The sequence below is a fragment of the Nanorana parkeri genome, unplaced genomic scaffold (genome assembly GCF_000935625.1).
Source record: "Nanorana parkeri isolate BGI_ZX_2015 unplaced genomic scaffold, ASM93562v1 scaffold180, whole genome shotgun sequence".
Taxonomy (NCBI): domain Eukaryota; kingdom Metazoa; phylum Chordata; class Amphibia; order Anura; family Dicroglossidae; genus Nanorana; species Nanorana parkeri.
In genome coordinates this window covers 2,449,831-2,465,726 of record NW_017306448.1, presented here as the reverse complement: position 1 = coordinate 2,465,726, position 15,896 = coordinate 2,449,831, and the positions used below count along the sequence as shown (strand labels likewise).

At 43.1% G+C, this 15,896-nt stretch overlaps 1 protein-coding gene across 1 annotated transcript in view; it reads left to right on the top strand.

Moving 5' to 3' along the window:
* Window positions 1-15,896, top strand: part of TRMT44 (tRNA methyltransferase 44 homolog (S. cerevisiae)) — a 50,461-nt gene that overhangs the window by 22,830 nt on the left and 11,735 nt on the right. Inside the window, exons 4-9 of the mRNA XM_018554971.1 lie at window positions 1,950-2,018; window positions 5,595-5,702; window positions 8,088-8,159; window positions 9,426-9,532; window positions 13,167-13,350; window positions 15,186-15,555. Of these exons, the coding sequence (XP_018410473.1) occupies window positions 1,950-2,018; window positions 5,595-5,702; window positions 8,088-8,159; window positions 9,426-9,532; window positions 13,167-13,350; window positions 15,186-15,555 (910 nt within the window). The remainder of the gene's footprint in view (window positions 1-1,949; window positions 2,019-5,594; window positions 5,703-8,087; window positions 8,160-9,425; window positions 9,533-13,166; window positions 13,351-15,185; window positions 15,556-15,896) is intronic.

The following is a 15,896-nucleotide window of genomic DNA, read 5'->3' as shown; positions in this document are numbered from 1 at the left end:
CAACAGAAGCACTGGAGTTGTTCTCACTCAGCTCGCCCCTCCCAGAGCTCCTGCTCTATATTTACTTTAGGAGACTTCTTTTAGCATCAGACTATTTAATTCGCTGGGCCAACCAGTCCTGGACAAATTAGGGGTTGTTTAAAATCTACACCACTTGTTGATTATTTTCCTTACAGTCGAATGCTTGAATTTAAGCCTGAAGGCAGGTTCGCACCATTTTCCAGACCACACCTGGTCCGGAAAATGGTGTGAACCCACCTGCAGTTCCAATGCTTTCCAGACCAGACAAAATGAGACATGCAGTATTTGTCTAGTCTGGTCTGGTCTGGAAGGACTGCGCTGGTGTGAATAGAGGCCAGAAATAGCATAGGGATACATTAGGATGCATTTTGGGTCCGGAAACAATCTGGTCTGGTCTAAAGATGATGTGGTGTGAATGGGCCCTAAGAGAGCGCCATTGGTCTTGGCACAATGACACCACACAAGTCAATAGCAAAGAGCAGCAAGCCCAAGATATCTATGGATTAAATAACACATGTTCCATCTGTATACTCCCTAAGGAGGTTTCTTTATTTTGGGCCTAGTCTGGAACGCCAGATTTTCATTTCAAGTTATGGTAAACGTGGTGTACTTACTTTTTCCATATGAGAAATCTGGATTTTTGCTAAAGCCAAGCCCTGGGGAAAAATTATAATTTATACAATGTGATGACTCGGGGACCTTAGACCGCTGCAGCTGAGGGGGGAGGGGAGACACTGGAAAGACCGGTCTAAGCGCAGACCGGCTCGGAGGATTGCATGAATATAACTTTGTTATTTTTAAACCAAGACAAAAAAGAACCCTTAACCCTTGCAGTGTGGGGGTAGCCGTACTGCAAGGGTTAAAGGAGATCTATGAGGTGAGTGATTTTCACTCATCCTCATAGTTAGAGCCGACGTGTGACAAAGAAGCTGTCACAGGTCGGCTCTATCGATCGGGAATTGAGCAGAAACATGCAGGCGATCCATTCACTTCCTGATCGTCTCCCTGCAGTGAGCGGTGACTGTCAATCACCCCTTCCTGCAGAGATTCCCCCTCTCCGATCCTCCAGCGCTGACCTGGGGGAACAGACGGGGAGGGGGCGGGTGCAGCTGGCTTCGCCTCGAAATAGGCAGAGCCAGCTGTCACTCACGCAGCTTGGTGGATCTCGACAGCAATGTCGGGATCCGTCCCGACTGCGGCGCTCACAGTATATTACACGCGCTATACTGAGCTTTGGGTCACAGGAGGATGATAGTATATGTCCTCCTGTGATCCTAAAGAGAACTATGGAGAAAAACACTTACCCCCATAGTTGAAAAAATGTCCCCAGAGTTCTGCTTTTAAGCCTTAAAATCACCCTTCAGCTCCAGTTTAAGGTTTATAAACATGGATATTAATGAGGGTGCTGGCTGCAGCTTTAAACTAACCGCTAGCAGGTATTAGTAAGCTGTTGGCAAGCTTTGAAACTTCTAGAGAGACGCTGGCTGTAAAACGGTGGCATGGCCAAAAACTGGCACACTGTTTTCCAGTGCCGATCAGGAGGAGGGATTTCCCAGCTAAGGTATCGGACAAGAAAGGGAAATCGAACCCATTCCATCCAACATGGTTACGTCTTTTTTTAGATGGAGCTGCCATTCCATACAGTTCAACTCCTGGGCCTGTTAATGGAAGCTTTCAATGAGAGAATATGTAGGCGTCCCTTTTCATAGGCCTCCAGGGAGCATCGGGCCTACTTGCCCGTCACTGTACTTTTCATGTCAACTTGTCTGTTCAATAAAAGAGTTGAAGACTTTCGGATGATCAGGGTACAGGCTTTTTTCTGTTAGCAGTGTTTATCCTTCTCAGTCCAATGCCCATCTGAATGACTCTAGCATGAGAAATCAATAACTCCTCCAAAAGTAAGTGCTATTCTTGTGTTTCCCCCGCAGGTCTGGCCTGAAGTGACGGACCCTGAAAAGTTTGTGTATGAGGATGTCGCCATAGCAACCTACCTATTAGTAAGTCTGATGCTTGCCGGAAGAAGCACCGGCTCTTTTTTTTTATTGCACATATTCCAACCTGAATCTGTTCCTCAAATGTCCATATAGTGTGCCGGAATGGCTCTGACATTAAAGGTTTTTTCCTGGAAGAAGGTGACTCAAATGTCATTACACACTTGTTCAGTTCTGCTCTATGCACGTGTCTGTATGTCACTAAAAATACAGATGGGTATAGTAAAGTGACCCTGTCGCTTCCAAAAAATAAAGAAAGACCATCCTGTAATGGAACACAGTTAAAGTGTATGTAAAACCTAAATCTATTTTTCACTTTGTTTGGCATGTCTCACTGTATACAGTTTCCTTATGCAAATAATGTTTTTCGAACCCCTTGCTAAGTTTCTTACCAGGAGATCCTGCCAGTAAGAGCACTTCCTGTTGCAGACTAACAGCACTAAGCCAGTGCCTCGCAATAGGAAGCAGCGTTGTGACCCCACCATGCCCACTGCTTCCGTTGGCCATTGGGCTGGCTCTCAGGTTTGCACCCAGCTGCCAACTGAAGGAGCGTGAATGGCAGGCTGACTTCTCTGATGCTAATTGTGAAGCATTGGCTTAGTGTTGTACGTCTGTAAGATGAAGAGCTGTTACTGGCAGGATCTTCAGGTAAAAAAAAACAAAAAACTTTGTAACCAAATCACATAAAAATCTGTTTAAAGGTCTAAGTTCACTTTTTGGACCATGTTTCATGTTACAGATTCGAACTACAGATATGTGCCGTTCGAATCCAGTTGTGATGGCTCAGAACAAACACCAGGCAGGCTGTATGTTCCAACAACAATCTGCTTTATTGAATGCACACAACACACTTTTATACACAACAGTTTGAACACCCCGCCCAAACCAACACCTTCCTATTGGTCATGCAAATGAAGACTTGAAACAGAGTCAGCAGGGATTGGTCCGATAGCTTGAATGGGAGGGCTGATATGTGTGGCCATGCAAATGAAGGCTTGAAACAGGACCGCAGGGATTGGTCCGTCTGCTGGGATAATCCATTGTCATTAACATTAGGTTTCCAGAGCCGTTATCGAATTGTGAAATTGGACGGCTGTAGGGCCAGGCTCCCCCGCAACAGCTGTCCATGGGCCCCGGACACCCGGTTCAACCCAACAAGGAGGGTCTCCATAATTCTAGGTCCGTAGTTGCTAGGAAGGAGGCTAGCCCTTAGGCTCCTCCAGCAGCCCCAGTGACGGTTCAGTCCGTCACAAACGTGAAACATGGTCACATCGTCACCCACTTCCCTGAATGGTGGGGTCCTTCTCCCTGCAGGCTGCTGCTATACTTGAATTTGACATGGCGATGCGTAGCTCCACCCACAAAGCCGTATCATCTTTTGGTGACGTCGCTGCACTTGTAGTCAATTCATTCTTCCTCCTATCTATGTTACTCAATGTCTATCGGTACTCCTCCAAAAGACAGGACAGGAAGAAGAGTCTGCAGGAGTCAGAGCATTGCAAACGCGATCTAGTGTTCATGGTTACAATGCTTTACTAGCTCCAACGCAAGTAAATGTAAATAAAATGTTTTTTTTATTTTATGAGGAAGTGTGCATTCATGATTTTATGATTTTTTTTTTTTTCTTAAAAAGTGGACTTTACCTTCAGGAAAACTTTTGTACTGCAGATTGAAAAATAGATTTGAGGTTTGCACTTTAAAGTGAACATGTGAATGTGAACATACCGGGGGGAATTTATCAAAACCGGAGCAGACAGTTTTCTTATGGCACCCAATCATCTTCTCTTTTCTGTTTGTTCAATTACGTTTTGAAACAAACAGGTTTATCTGCTACGGTTTTGATAAATCTCCCCCCCCCCCTGTCAATAAATACTAAAGGAAATAACATGTGACCCATTATGCATTTGTGTTAGAGAAAAAAATTCTAGTCACGTGACCACAGAGTCTTTTTATAGCTTCCTAATTCCACCTAGGGGAGGGGCATGTGTATGTGACATACAGGGAAGTACTTTCTCCATTTGTGCATGTTGCGCTTTAGTAGCGTGCCCCCTCTGCAGGCTATGCTCCCACTGGCTGCGCAGGGCGGGCGCATCTAGAAAAGTACCTGCAGAGATAGCCAGGCCGTGCCCCTTCAAGTCTGACAAAGAAACACAGGTGCAGACTGACCACGCCAGCACGGATCTGCTTCTGTGTTTGGCGCAGTCAGTTTACAAAACGAAAGAAGGGGGACTTGCAGGATCAGCAGGTATTTCTGATCAGTGGAGTCAATTTAAAAGTAGAAGATTACGGTTTGTAAGAGATTATAAAGGAGTGTCACTTTTAGTGTCTGATACCTGCCACTTTTAGGAGTGTCTGATAGGGCATAGCAGTAACGTACGGGGCAGCGGGAATAGCCGCAGAATGCGGAGGGAGACTAGGCACACCACAAAGTTTGTCAGATGCAGAAGTTTTTTTGGCAGCAGTAGAGAGCACGATCAGCGGCACAGGCAGTGGAACAAGTATTGTTTTCTTTCACAGACTGGGCTTTAATTTCAGTGAAGTGCTCTAGGTGGCTAGAAACATATTTTTTTGGTTTACACAAAAAGAGCTGCTAAAATATTTTAGAGAGAGTAATAATTCAGACATGAATGGATGCCAGCAAGGTATAGCATTTGTCACTGTAATGTGCAGTGACTGCACTGGGGAGATTTTCATCTTAGCTTACCTTAACTGACTTTGTTTTATCCTTAGACGTGTGCTCTCTGGACTAATGTTGGTCTCTCTATAAGGTATTTTTCTCACAGATATGCACATCCATATGGTGGGCACGCCCATGCAGAGACCTGCTCCCGGGAGGGACAGGTGCTGCATGTAATTGCGTGCAGCCACCATGTTCTCCCTGGCCTAATATTGGTCGCCACATTCGCATGGGCGTGTACATCCATAGGGCATGCATATATGTGTAGAGACCTGCTCCCGGGTGGGAAAGGTGCTGCATGTAATTGCGTGCAGCCGCCATGTTCTTCCTGGCCTAATTTTGGTCTCTATGAAGCCTCATTCACGCGGACATGCACATCCATAGGGCATGCATGCCTGTGTAGAGACCTGCTCCCAAGAGGGACAAGTACTGCGTGTAATTGCCTGCGGTTACCTGCACCTACCTATGGGAGGAAGCGGCTACATGCCGACCTGAACCTGCATGTCTGTGCAGGTTCTCCTCTCTACCTCCTTCATGGGTGCCTGCTCTTTTGGTCATAAACCCTTCATATTAAATATACAAGATCCTTAATGAAGAAGTTATACTTACCCGATCCTCACAGCTGGATGACTGTTACAGCACTTCCTCCAGCCTGTCTCCTCCACAGCTGCAGCGATGATATGTCCTTCGGCGTCCTCATGTCCTGTACACTGTATATTGGATGTGATGACTCATGGGACCTTAGATCGCTGGAGGGAGAGAGAGAGTAGCCCCGCTGCAAGGGTTAAAAGTTTTCACCTGGATTTGGGCTTTAACTGGTTAAAAAGGCCACAGGTTGGTGCAAGAACGTATATTAGGATGGCATTTTCATACCTTTCCTTGGTATTGTTTTTAATGTTTTGTAGATTTTATGGGAAGAGGAACGATTATTGAACAATCTACAAAAGAAGCAATCTTTTATCGACTTGGGATGTGGGAATGGACTCTTGGTTCATATTTTAAGCAATGAAGAGGTAAATGTATACATTTGTTAAAATTGTGTTTTGGTAAAGGTAGATTGAAAAACGAAAGGTGTTATAAATCGCGTATAGTCCAAATTTAGACGAGATGGATTTTTTTTGTTTGTTTTATTAACAGTACCCATAGATATGAGATAACCATTGCCCAATTTCATGTCTCTTGGTAACAGCCCAACAGGCCAGGATCTGAGGATTGACCTACCTCTTTGGTTATGTAGATGAGAGGGGGGAGTTTTCTAGTCCAGCAGTGTAGTGTAGAAGGGGCAAGCTAAATAATTTGTTTGAATGACTATTGCTGACATGCCCGGCTGTCATGCTAATCCAGTGGCTCTAATACTTACTGAGTAACTGGGCTAAAAAAAGGTATGTAGATCAGGAGTTTGACTTCACTAGCTTATTTTTGTCCCAGGTAAGTGATGCAAATTAGTGAGACAAAATGTGGCCATTCAACTAGCATTTTCAGAAGAAGGTCAGCCATGGCAGCCTGCATACTGTGTTCAGAACAGGTTTCATGTAAAGTGACTCATATTGCCTGGGCATTTTGAATGTGCAAAGCGCCAACACTTCCAGATAGTTTTAGAGCTATCCTGTGCGCTCCCTTTTCCACATCGGTGTACACACACACACAACCCTAATGGTCCATCTCTGATGGGCTGCCTCATTGACCAATATAAGTGTCTGAGGGGCTTGAGCTTATGGCCATGTTCTGATGCTACCTGGAAGTGTCAGCTGCCTGCACTTAAAACAGAAGTAAAGTGGGGTATGCCAAAGGAAAAATGACCCCCCCCACCCCGGTAGGTGTTTGCAATAATGTGCAAATATACATAGCATATGGCTCACTTACCTTGCAAATGATCCCCTCCAGCACTGTGCTGTCCGCTCCCCTCTCTGTTGCCAGCACTGCCGTCTTTACCTGGGCTGCTTCCAGGTTCAGCATCTTTGGCTGCTCGATTGGCTTGGCTGGCACGATGCAACTCCCTGTGTGTGCATTTGAATTACTTCATCTCTGCTTGCCAGGTCTGCGCGCTCAGCTGCACATGCATGGAAAGGAAGAAAAAAAATTGCTCAGAATTTTTGGGAGAAGAGACTTACACTTTCTTCTGACATATGAAACCTGCCTGTCAGCAATTTTTCTTTAAATATGCAGTTTACTTCTACTTCAAAGTGTAACTTAACCCTTCAGTACTCACCTCCCCTCCAGCGACGCAATGTCCGAAAACCTTCTTGCTAGCGCCGTCATCTTCTCTACCAGCTTCTTCCAGGTTCGGGGTCTTCAGCCATCTTGATTGGCTAGGCCAGGATGACTGAGCTCGTGTGCATGTGTGGCAGTCATCATCCTGGCCCAGCCATGAATTTGCCTGCAGACCCTGACCCTGGAAAAATCTGGTAGAGGAGATGGCGGCGAGGAATGCCGAGAATGTACATTTTGCTGCGTATGCACAGCTCCTTGTACACTGTGAAGCACATTGCGAGGAGGAAGGTAAGACGCCTTTACTGCAGATTAGACCTAGTACGTTCTGTAATAAAAATCCTTCCTGTTTACAAATGTTTAAAAAGTAACTCCACCTTTGTTGAGAAACAGATCAATCCTCTCTGGTTGATTTGAGTACACTGCAAAGATTTTATCCAACTACTGGTATGTTGCAGATTTCTACCTGTTTCTAAAGAAATAAAGATGTTTATTGCAGCGTGTCCTTTCCAAACGGATCCCTGAATGGGGGTGTCTGTGTTCAGCTGGTGGGCTTCCTATGTTGTAATAAGGAAAGTTGTCTGCATCCCTTTAGTAGTAATTAGCCCTTGGGGAGTGTCTTACCAAAAAAAAATTTAATATTGAAGGAGGCCTAAAGTTTTACATGCATCTTACTGCAGACTTCTGGGAATATCAGTCAGCCATTTACAGGTGCAGGAAGTGACCTTTCTGGGGTAGTTCTTTGTGCCATCTGTGTACAGAAAAACCTCCAGGTCGCCATATTGCGTTTCATTTTTTGACAGTTTAAGAACATTACAGCAGCTACAGTTTTAAATGGAATGGTACTCTTTAATAATAAATTACAAAATGGCTTGTACAATAATGATATATGCTATATTATTAAGATTTCTTCATTGTTATATTTTGAAATGGAGTTACCCTTTAAATTCTGGGCTAAGTTCAGCTTTAATACCCGCTAGGAGCTGTATCTGCTCAATTTTGAAGTGGCAAAATCACGTTAAGCGTTTTTTCCTATATCACTGGCAATGCGCAGATTTAGCTCTACACAGTAATCTTATTTTCATATTTTGCTTTTGACAAAACCTTTTTCATTTACATGCTGTTTGTGACATGACCTTTCCGCACAGTTCAAAAACTAATGCTCTGCATTTCATTTAAATGTTAACCAGCACCCGGGTCGAGGCATTGATGTCCGAAAAAGGAAAATCTGGGATATGTATGGACCACAAACTATTTTAGAGGTACATTAGAATTCTGTTCTAGAGCTAAGCCCGTGCTTCTGTTTCAATGGTGACATTTTAAACTGGCGATAGCTGTATGCTTCAACACACACAATGCCCAAGAGCTTCACAATGAGACATTTGAATATTAATCCGCATGTTTTTCATTTCAATTGTTTATTGCTTGACAAGAGGCCTTTCTAGGTGAAGTAGTTTTGCATTATTTGAATAAGGTCCCTTCAGCTAGTTTGTGTGGTAAAGAGCTTTTAATATAAATTCATTCCAGAATGTGTTATTACTGTGCTTAAAGAGAAACTGTATTTTTTCCTTGAGCGTCTTTCAGGACGGCACCTTGAGTTTTATGGCTCTCTGTATCGCCTCAGAGGAAATTTCTTCTCACTTCTTGTCCTGGTGACACTTTGCAGTCTTTTCATAAACAATTCACAGAGCCATTCACCTTGAAAATCTTTATGAACATTCGTTCTGTATGAATAGAAGTAAAAATTATTGTTCTTGGATATCATTTCTTTTCAGGTCCATTGAATGTAATGTAATGTAATACTGCATTGTGGCCACTAGATGGTGCTTAACCGCCCGAAACTCAATCCATGTTTGGCTCTGCTGGCACCACCAGGCCTGACAAAAGTTGAATTTTTATTCAACTTTTGCTGAAGGAGCCGTTTACAAAAATGTCGGTTGAACATTGTTGGCCACTAGGAATTCTATCCAAAAACAAAAATGTCTCTTTCGTTCATTGAAGGACGCAGCGGAGATCTTCAGATCTTGACCAGTAGGTTAAAGTGCCACCTTCAGGAGTAGAACACAAGGCACAAAATAAAAGCTCCGTTTAGGGGCGGCCCCTAAAGTTTTAGCAGTCTGTAATAAAACAGAGGAGAGCAGTCACTCAGAGGAAACGGGTGTAACTGACAGGACGATGCACTCCAAGATGTGATGTCATTTCTTGCATATCATTTGTAGAAATAAATATATGCTCATAGCAACACCCATATTTGCTCATTACATATACAATCTATGCTTCCTACTTAGAAGTGTTAGTTAATCATCATGTATCTCATTGCTCCTGTCTCCCAAAGAGATGTATAGTGGCTTTGTATAGATTTTCTTTATTATATTCAGGACTAAAAGAAAAAACATTTTATTTGATTGCGGTAAATATGAAATATTGCATAGGAATATTCTGTATTATACACAGTCGGTAAGTTCTTTGTCAAGTGTTAGTCCTTGGTAAAAGGCTGTTTTTGGAGACTTCTCCTTTCTCTATCCTAGGAGCATGCCATCACCCCAAGCGATGAGCATGTATTTCCGGATGCAGACTGGATAATAGGCAACCATTCTGATGAGCTGACACCATGGCTCCCTGTCATTGCAGCCAGGTAATGAGACAATGAGATCACATCTGCACTGATTGCTGTAATTAGTTACTAAGGGCCTTCTACACGTGGAGTGTTTTGTCTGGAAGTCCACTCAGTTTACCACAGAGGACAGATTTCACAGTAATCCACTGCAGCTACATTTTACAAAGTCCCTCACATGTAGGTTGGGTGGCTCTGCTTTCTGAATGTATGCTGAGAAGATTCCTCTTTTTTTCTCTGCTTGCTGAAATCAGTTTGATTGGTTGCTGTGAGAAACTTATGACTGACACCTTGACATATCGCCCCGTATGTGAGAGACGGCAAGAAGCCTACAGAGGAACATCTCTGCATTAGAAACAAGTCAGCACTACGGGATAACCAGATTATTGGCAAAATGGACTGTTGCCCATCACACATAGTAATGCCAGAATTCAAATCTGATGTACTGAAAAGGTAGGCTGTGATTCTAACGGCCCGTTCACACCGTGGTGGTTAAAGGAGAACTATGGGGTCAGTGTTTTTCCCCATAGTTCTCCTTAGGGTAACGGGAGGACACAAACTAGCGTCCTCCCGTTACCCTAGGCTCGGTATACTGAGACGCCGGAGCGGATCCCGACTTAGACGACGGGATCCGCCCAGCTGCGTGAGTGACAGCTGGCTCTGCCTATCTAGAGGCAGAGCCAGCTGTACCCTCCCCCGTCCGTTCCACCAGTCAGCGCTGGCAGATCGGAGCGGGGAGAGGGGAATCCAGCCCCTCCCCCTGTCACGGCAGAGAGCCGTGACAGGATCGAGAGGTGAGGGAACCCGGTATGTGTTCCCTCACCTCCCGATCTACTGAGCCGACCTGTGACAGTCTCATTGTCACAGGTCTGCTAGAACTATGAGGTGAGTGAAAAGCACTCACCTCATAGTTCTCCTTTTTAAGATGTGTTATGTCATGCATCAATGTTTTATTGCCTGACACAGCCCAATTATTAAATGTTCTGCCCAACATACCACGACAGCTCTTATTCAGTACCCGCTACATTTTTGGTAATGCAACACCATGCTGTGAATGAGCCAGGATACACTTAAAAAGACACTGTGATCAAGAAGCACTTTTTAGGCTGCTCTTTTCCCCATTACTGACTTGGAATGCTTTGGTTGGCAATGTGTCTGTGTGGAGGCACCCATATTAATACAGGCAGGGTTTTGCCTCCCCTTCTCAGAGCTGCCCCTATGATGACGGGTGATTTGATGACTGTTGGGGTAATGACTAAAAAACAGCAGACGGGGTGTAAAAAGCAGATCCACAGAATGAATGGTAAAGAAGCAGGGCATTCTCCACACTACAGGTCCTCGGGTACAGCTTCTTCTCCTCCAGCAAGGAGCAGCACAGTAGTAACATCACCAAATTTCCGTTCACATCCTCTGATATCAGCCAGAGGCAACTGTGCTTTGGATTCACACTGCAGATACACAGCTATGATCAGGACTTGAAAAAAAATGTGCGAAAACAGTGATTGCGCCTATTGTGCCGCACATGTTACATATAACCGCGAACGTCGGAGTGTGAGTAATAATTTTAGGGCTATTAATTACTGATAACACTAAACTGATGAGCGGTAAAAGTGTTTTAAGCGGCCCCTATGGCCAATTTTCAGTGTGGTCGTTTTTTTGCGGTCGCACGCAATTTTAAGTTTGACATGTTTGGTGTCTATTTACCCGACGTGACCCCGTCTTTTTTGTTTGACCAAAAATATGGGTAAGAATAGATGTTTTATAACATAGGGAAACTTAGTTTTTTTTTTTTTTTTAATTTACAGTACTTTTTTCATTATATAGTTAAAAAAATAGCCCCCCGTCGTGACTTTATATACCACCAAAAGAAAGCTGTCCCCCAAAAATGTTAACATAAATTGCAAGACTATAGTCCGGTCATGCTGACTGGTGACATTTTTGACTGACTGGTGAGACACCCTAAAATTTTTCAAGCCCTGGCTGATGCTACAGAACATGTGTGGCTAGGCACTGAAAAGAGGAATTCAAGTCAAGGTAGCTTTTTCAGGATACTGCTTAGGCACAATTGACATTTCTTGATGATCCCTATAAAATGACAGATCTTCACTTTTGAGGCTAGGGTGATTTAGTTATTGTAGTGACTGAACATGAATGGAGACATGCGGGGTGTCATTGGGGAAATTCCCCTGGCTTGGCTCTAGGGATATTCAAGAAACCAGTAGGGTTTTCTGATGACACCCACCTAATGGTAATATTAACTATAGGTGGATATGTCCTTTAAAAGAGATCCTGCATTAGATACATTGCTCTGTCTCTGTTAATTTCCTGAGGATGGCTTTGGACCCAGGTGGAAATGGAGCTTATTTTGCATGTAGAAGCAGATGGTTGGCGGATAACAGATGGTCCTGTAATTTTCCTAGGGTCTTGGTTTATACATTATTTACATTTTGAAGGATTCAACACAAACTCTTCTTTCTTTTTTTTTTTACATGAACCTTTAATTTAGTTGTTCTTCATTAGCAGACAGCATTATATAATGTCCCCAAAACCACTGCTGATCTTTCAGGTTTTTAATTTGAAGTAAGTCTTTGCTTACTTATAACAGTCTGCTCTGACCCGAGTTCTGGAAAGCATACATCTATACATTTGCCTGATGTAATTTTTCACATTTTAAAAGCAATCTAGCAATGGTGTTTGATGGGTTGTATTGCTTTTGTAATAAATAGCCTACAGGTTAGAGCTAACCTCATTTAGAGGTTAGATTAAAGTGGAACTTTACATATAATATTAAAAAAAATGCAAACAGGCAGGCTTGTTATTGCAGAAGAAGACCTATTTTGTCTACTCTGTAATAAAGCATTTTTGCCTGCTCGATAATGAACCAATCTCGAACGCAACTCGGTGTACAATTTCAGCATATGTCTGGATGGACTACCATGAATGTGTGGGAGTTGCGTCTTCCCGGGACAGCCAATCAAGATGACTGTAGATCCTGTTGAAGGGATGGGGAGTATAGTTCTGCTTCAAGTCTTAGTGTTATGTTGTTCGGTTGATGAGTTAGATGTTATTGGGAGGTTTAGTTTTAAGGTCTTGTTTTAGGGTTTGGGTGAAAAGACATTGTCATTTCACTCATTAAGACTATGGTGACTGTCTGCGCATAGCCTACATCCCAGATTTGTATACGTACCCTGCAACACTTCCCAGCCATCTCTCTGCTCTGATGCTCTGGAGTCTGGAGCCTACTTTAATAGAGCGAGCTTCTGGTATGAGGGAGCACGTGACTATCTCACAGTACTGGGGCTATACTGCCGATCACCAGGCCTGAACTCTGACACTCTTAGGGGTGCCATGACATCACACATGATCTCCCTACCAGGCTCTGACACCATTTGACACTGGAACTTAGACTGATGTAGAAACTGCATTGGGGGCACAATGGGGGAACGTGCCTTTTATAAGTATACCTGCTTGGGAGGTGGGTTATGTCAAGGCTTCGAAAGTGTTAGGGGGTTAAGTGCTAAGGACTCACTTTAAGGTTAAGTTCTGTAAAATAGCAGCTATGGCAGCCTACAGAGTCTTTCCTGGTCAGGGATAAATAATCTCACTTGTACTTTGTAAACCTTGTCTGGCTTCATTCAGTGTTCATTCCCCCTAGGTCCTCCTACTCTTGTCGCTACTTTGTACTACCCTGCTGCTTCTTCAACTTCTATGGCAAATTCAATAGGAAATCCAGTAAGAAGACCCAGTATAGAGAATACCTGGATTTTGTCATTGATATTGGAACTCAGTGTGGCTTTAATGTGGAGGAAGATTGTCTGAGAATTCCATCAACCAAGAGGGTAAGTGTTTAATCAGACTTGGACTCTAGCAACATTATCCTTCAGGCTGGGTTCACATCTCTACGGTGCAGTAACGCACACACAGATTAGTGCTAACCTGGTCATATTTTATCTCTGCGCAGTGCAGTGAAAGGCACACGGTGACCCACTGAACATGGGGTCGCAACCCACTTTGGGGTCACGACCCACCAGCTGAGAACCACGGTCATAATGGATGCCAAATTCTTCCTCCTGTCACACTTCTCAATATATAGAATTCAGGGTCCTCAGCCTTGCTAAAGGTTTCCCCTTTAGTATTTTAGTAACCAATTGAATATCCAATTACATTAATTAAAGTGAATGTATAGTCTTAATTTATTTTTAGATGGACAAACTCGTAAAAGACATCAGCTTGATGTTTATCAGACTGTGTTACCTTGCTACTATAAACAGTTTACAATTATATACATACTTGGGGTGGCCAAATCTACACATTTTATTATATATGCAGCTTTTGCTTCCTACTTTGCATGTCTACACAATGGTAATGCAGTAGTGCTCCTCATGATGCAAGTCTGAGTTAGGCGTCACTCCCTGTGTGACCGACATCTTACCCCTTTATTAAATACAGTACATTTTTTAATATGAAATTCACAAGCTTCATATTCCACAGTAAAGCTATTGTATTAAATAAAGAGATTTGTCGGTTAGCCATGGAATTGAAAACACCCTATGCCTACACAGTGGGTATAGTTATGCTATATACAGTTTGTAATTGTATACATAACTTGTAGGTATGGATACAATTATGTTTTTTATATATGCAGACTTTTCCTCCTACTTTGCAGTTCTAAACAATGGTAATTCCCTAGTACCCTTCGCAATGCAAGTCTATGGGTCAGGTGACCCATTGGAAATAATGTCCTCGCTGTGTGACCAATATCTTACCCCTTCTTTTTTTACCGTAAAGTAATTTTTTTTTAATGAGTTTCAAATTTTTGCAAGCCTACTATACCACATTCAAGTAAGTGTATTAAAGACATTTGTGGTTTAACCATTGAATTGAAAATACACGATGGTTTTTTCTTTTTAGTACAATTCATAATTTTTTTAAATTATTTATCGATGTAGGATTATGTTCTCGGGGAATGAAACGGTAGAAATTAAGGTAAAGGCCTCATTCATACTGCTTAGAGTCGGCCCGTACAGATCTGTGCAACATGCACAGCCGTATCAGGCTGTTCCCGGGAAGGACAGGTGCTGCGTGTGATTGTACGCAGCAGCCTGTTCTTCCCTATGGGAGGACACGGCCGTACGCCGCCTTACGCTCACCCGTACTGCACATCCGTGCGGGTGTCCTTACTCGGACGCAGACAGGATGGATCCTCTCTGCGTCCGAGCATGGTGTGCAGTTCAGGTGAGCGTACGGCCGCGCCCTCCCTTAGAGAAGAACAGTCTGCTGCGTACAATCACACGCAGCACCTGTTCTTCATGGGAACTGCCTAATACAGCATGCCACATGGATCTGTACGGGCCGACTCTTAGCTGTGTGAATGAGGCCAAGAACTAAACATGCCTACAGACCTCAGAGGGTGTTGCCCCCCCCCCCAAAAAAAAAGGTTCTTGGGCAGTTAAGCTACATAGTTACATAGTATGTGAGGTTGAATAAAGACACAGGTCCATCAAGTCCAACCCTTGTGTGTATGTGCTTCTGCATTGCGCAATGCCATAATTAGACCTATATGACAGTCTCTCCATTGTTTATTTAAATAGTTATGCAATTGTGGAAAAATAATATCTGTAAAAGATCACTTGCATATTTTATAATTTTTGTTTTCGATTTCACTTAACCACAGGTTTGCCTTATTGGAAAATCAAGAACGTACCTGCCAGAGGAGGAAGACCAAATTGACAAGGAGAGGACTCGATACATAGCCAGTCATTCTAATGATACATCAGGCTCCAGAGAAGATCCGGTGCACTGTGATCACTCTACAAATGGAGAAGAAAGCTCAGATGTTTCCCCAGATGATCCAGGGACCGGACACAAGAACTGGCTGCCATCATTCCGGCCTAGGGACAAAGTAGAACAGATTAGGAACTGTGCTTTACTTCCCAGAGACTTCATTGATAAAGTAGTTCTGCAGGTTGCACAGCTATTACTTCATCAGAACGCAGAGGGGAACCCCAATGATACTGGAACACAAGGGACATGGAACAGAGGCAGTAAGTATGTATATGTGTGTATGTATATATATATATATAGTTTTAAGAACAATTTGTACATTTTGCATTTATTTCATAACATAACATCTGTTCATTCTGTATTCTTAGTTTTTTTTTTTAACTGCAGGCTAAATATTAATTGGTATATAGACGGTGAAGCTGTTAAAATCTATAATCGTAATGCTTTTTGGTTTGTTGGCTTCGGAAGAGCTAATAACAGTTCTGCGATTCCTGATACCCTGATAGTGGCTAGAAAAGCACAACAGATATAAAGGAAGCCTTTTTTTTTTTTTTTTTTTTTTTTTTTTTTATGGTCCTTTTTGTTTCCCCTTTGACCCTTT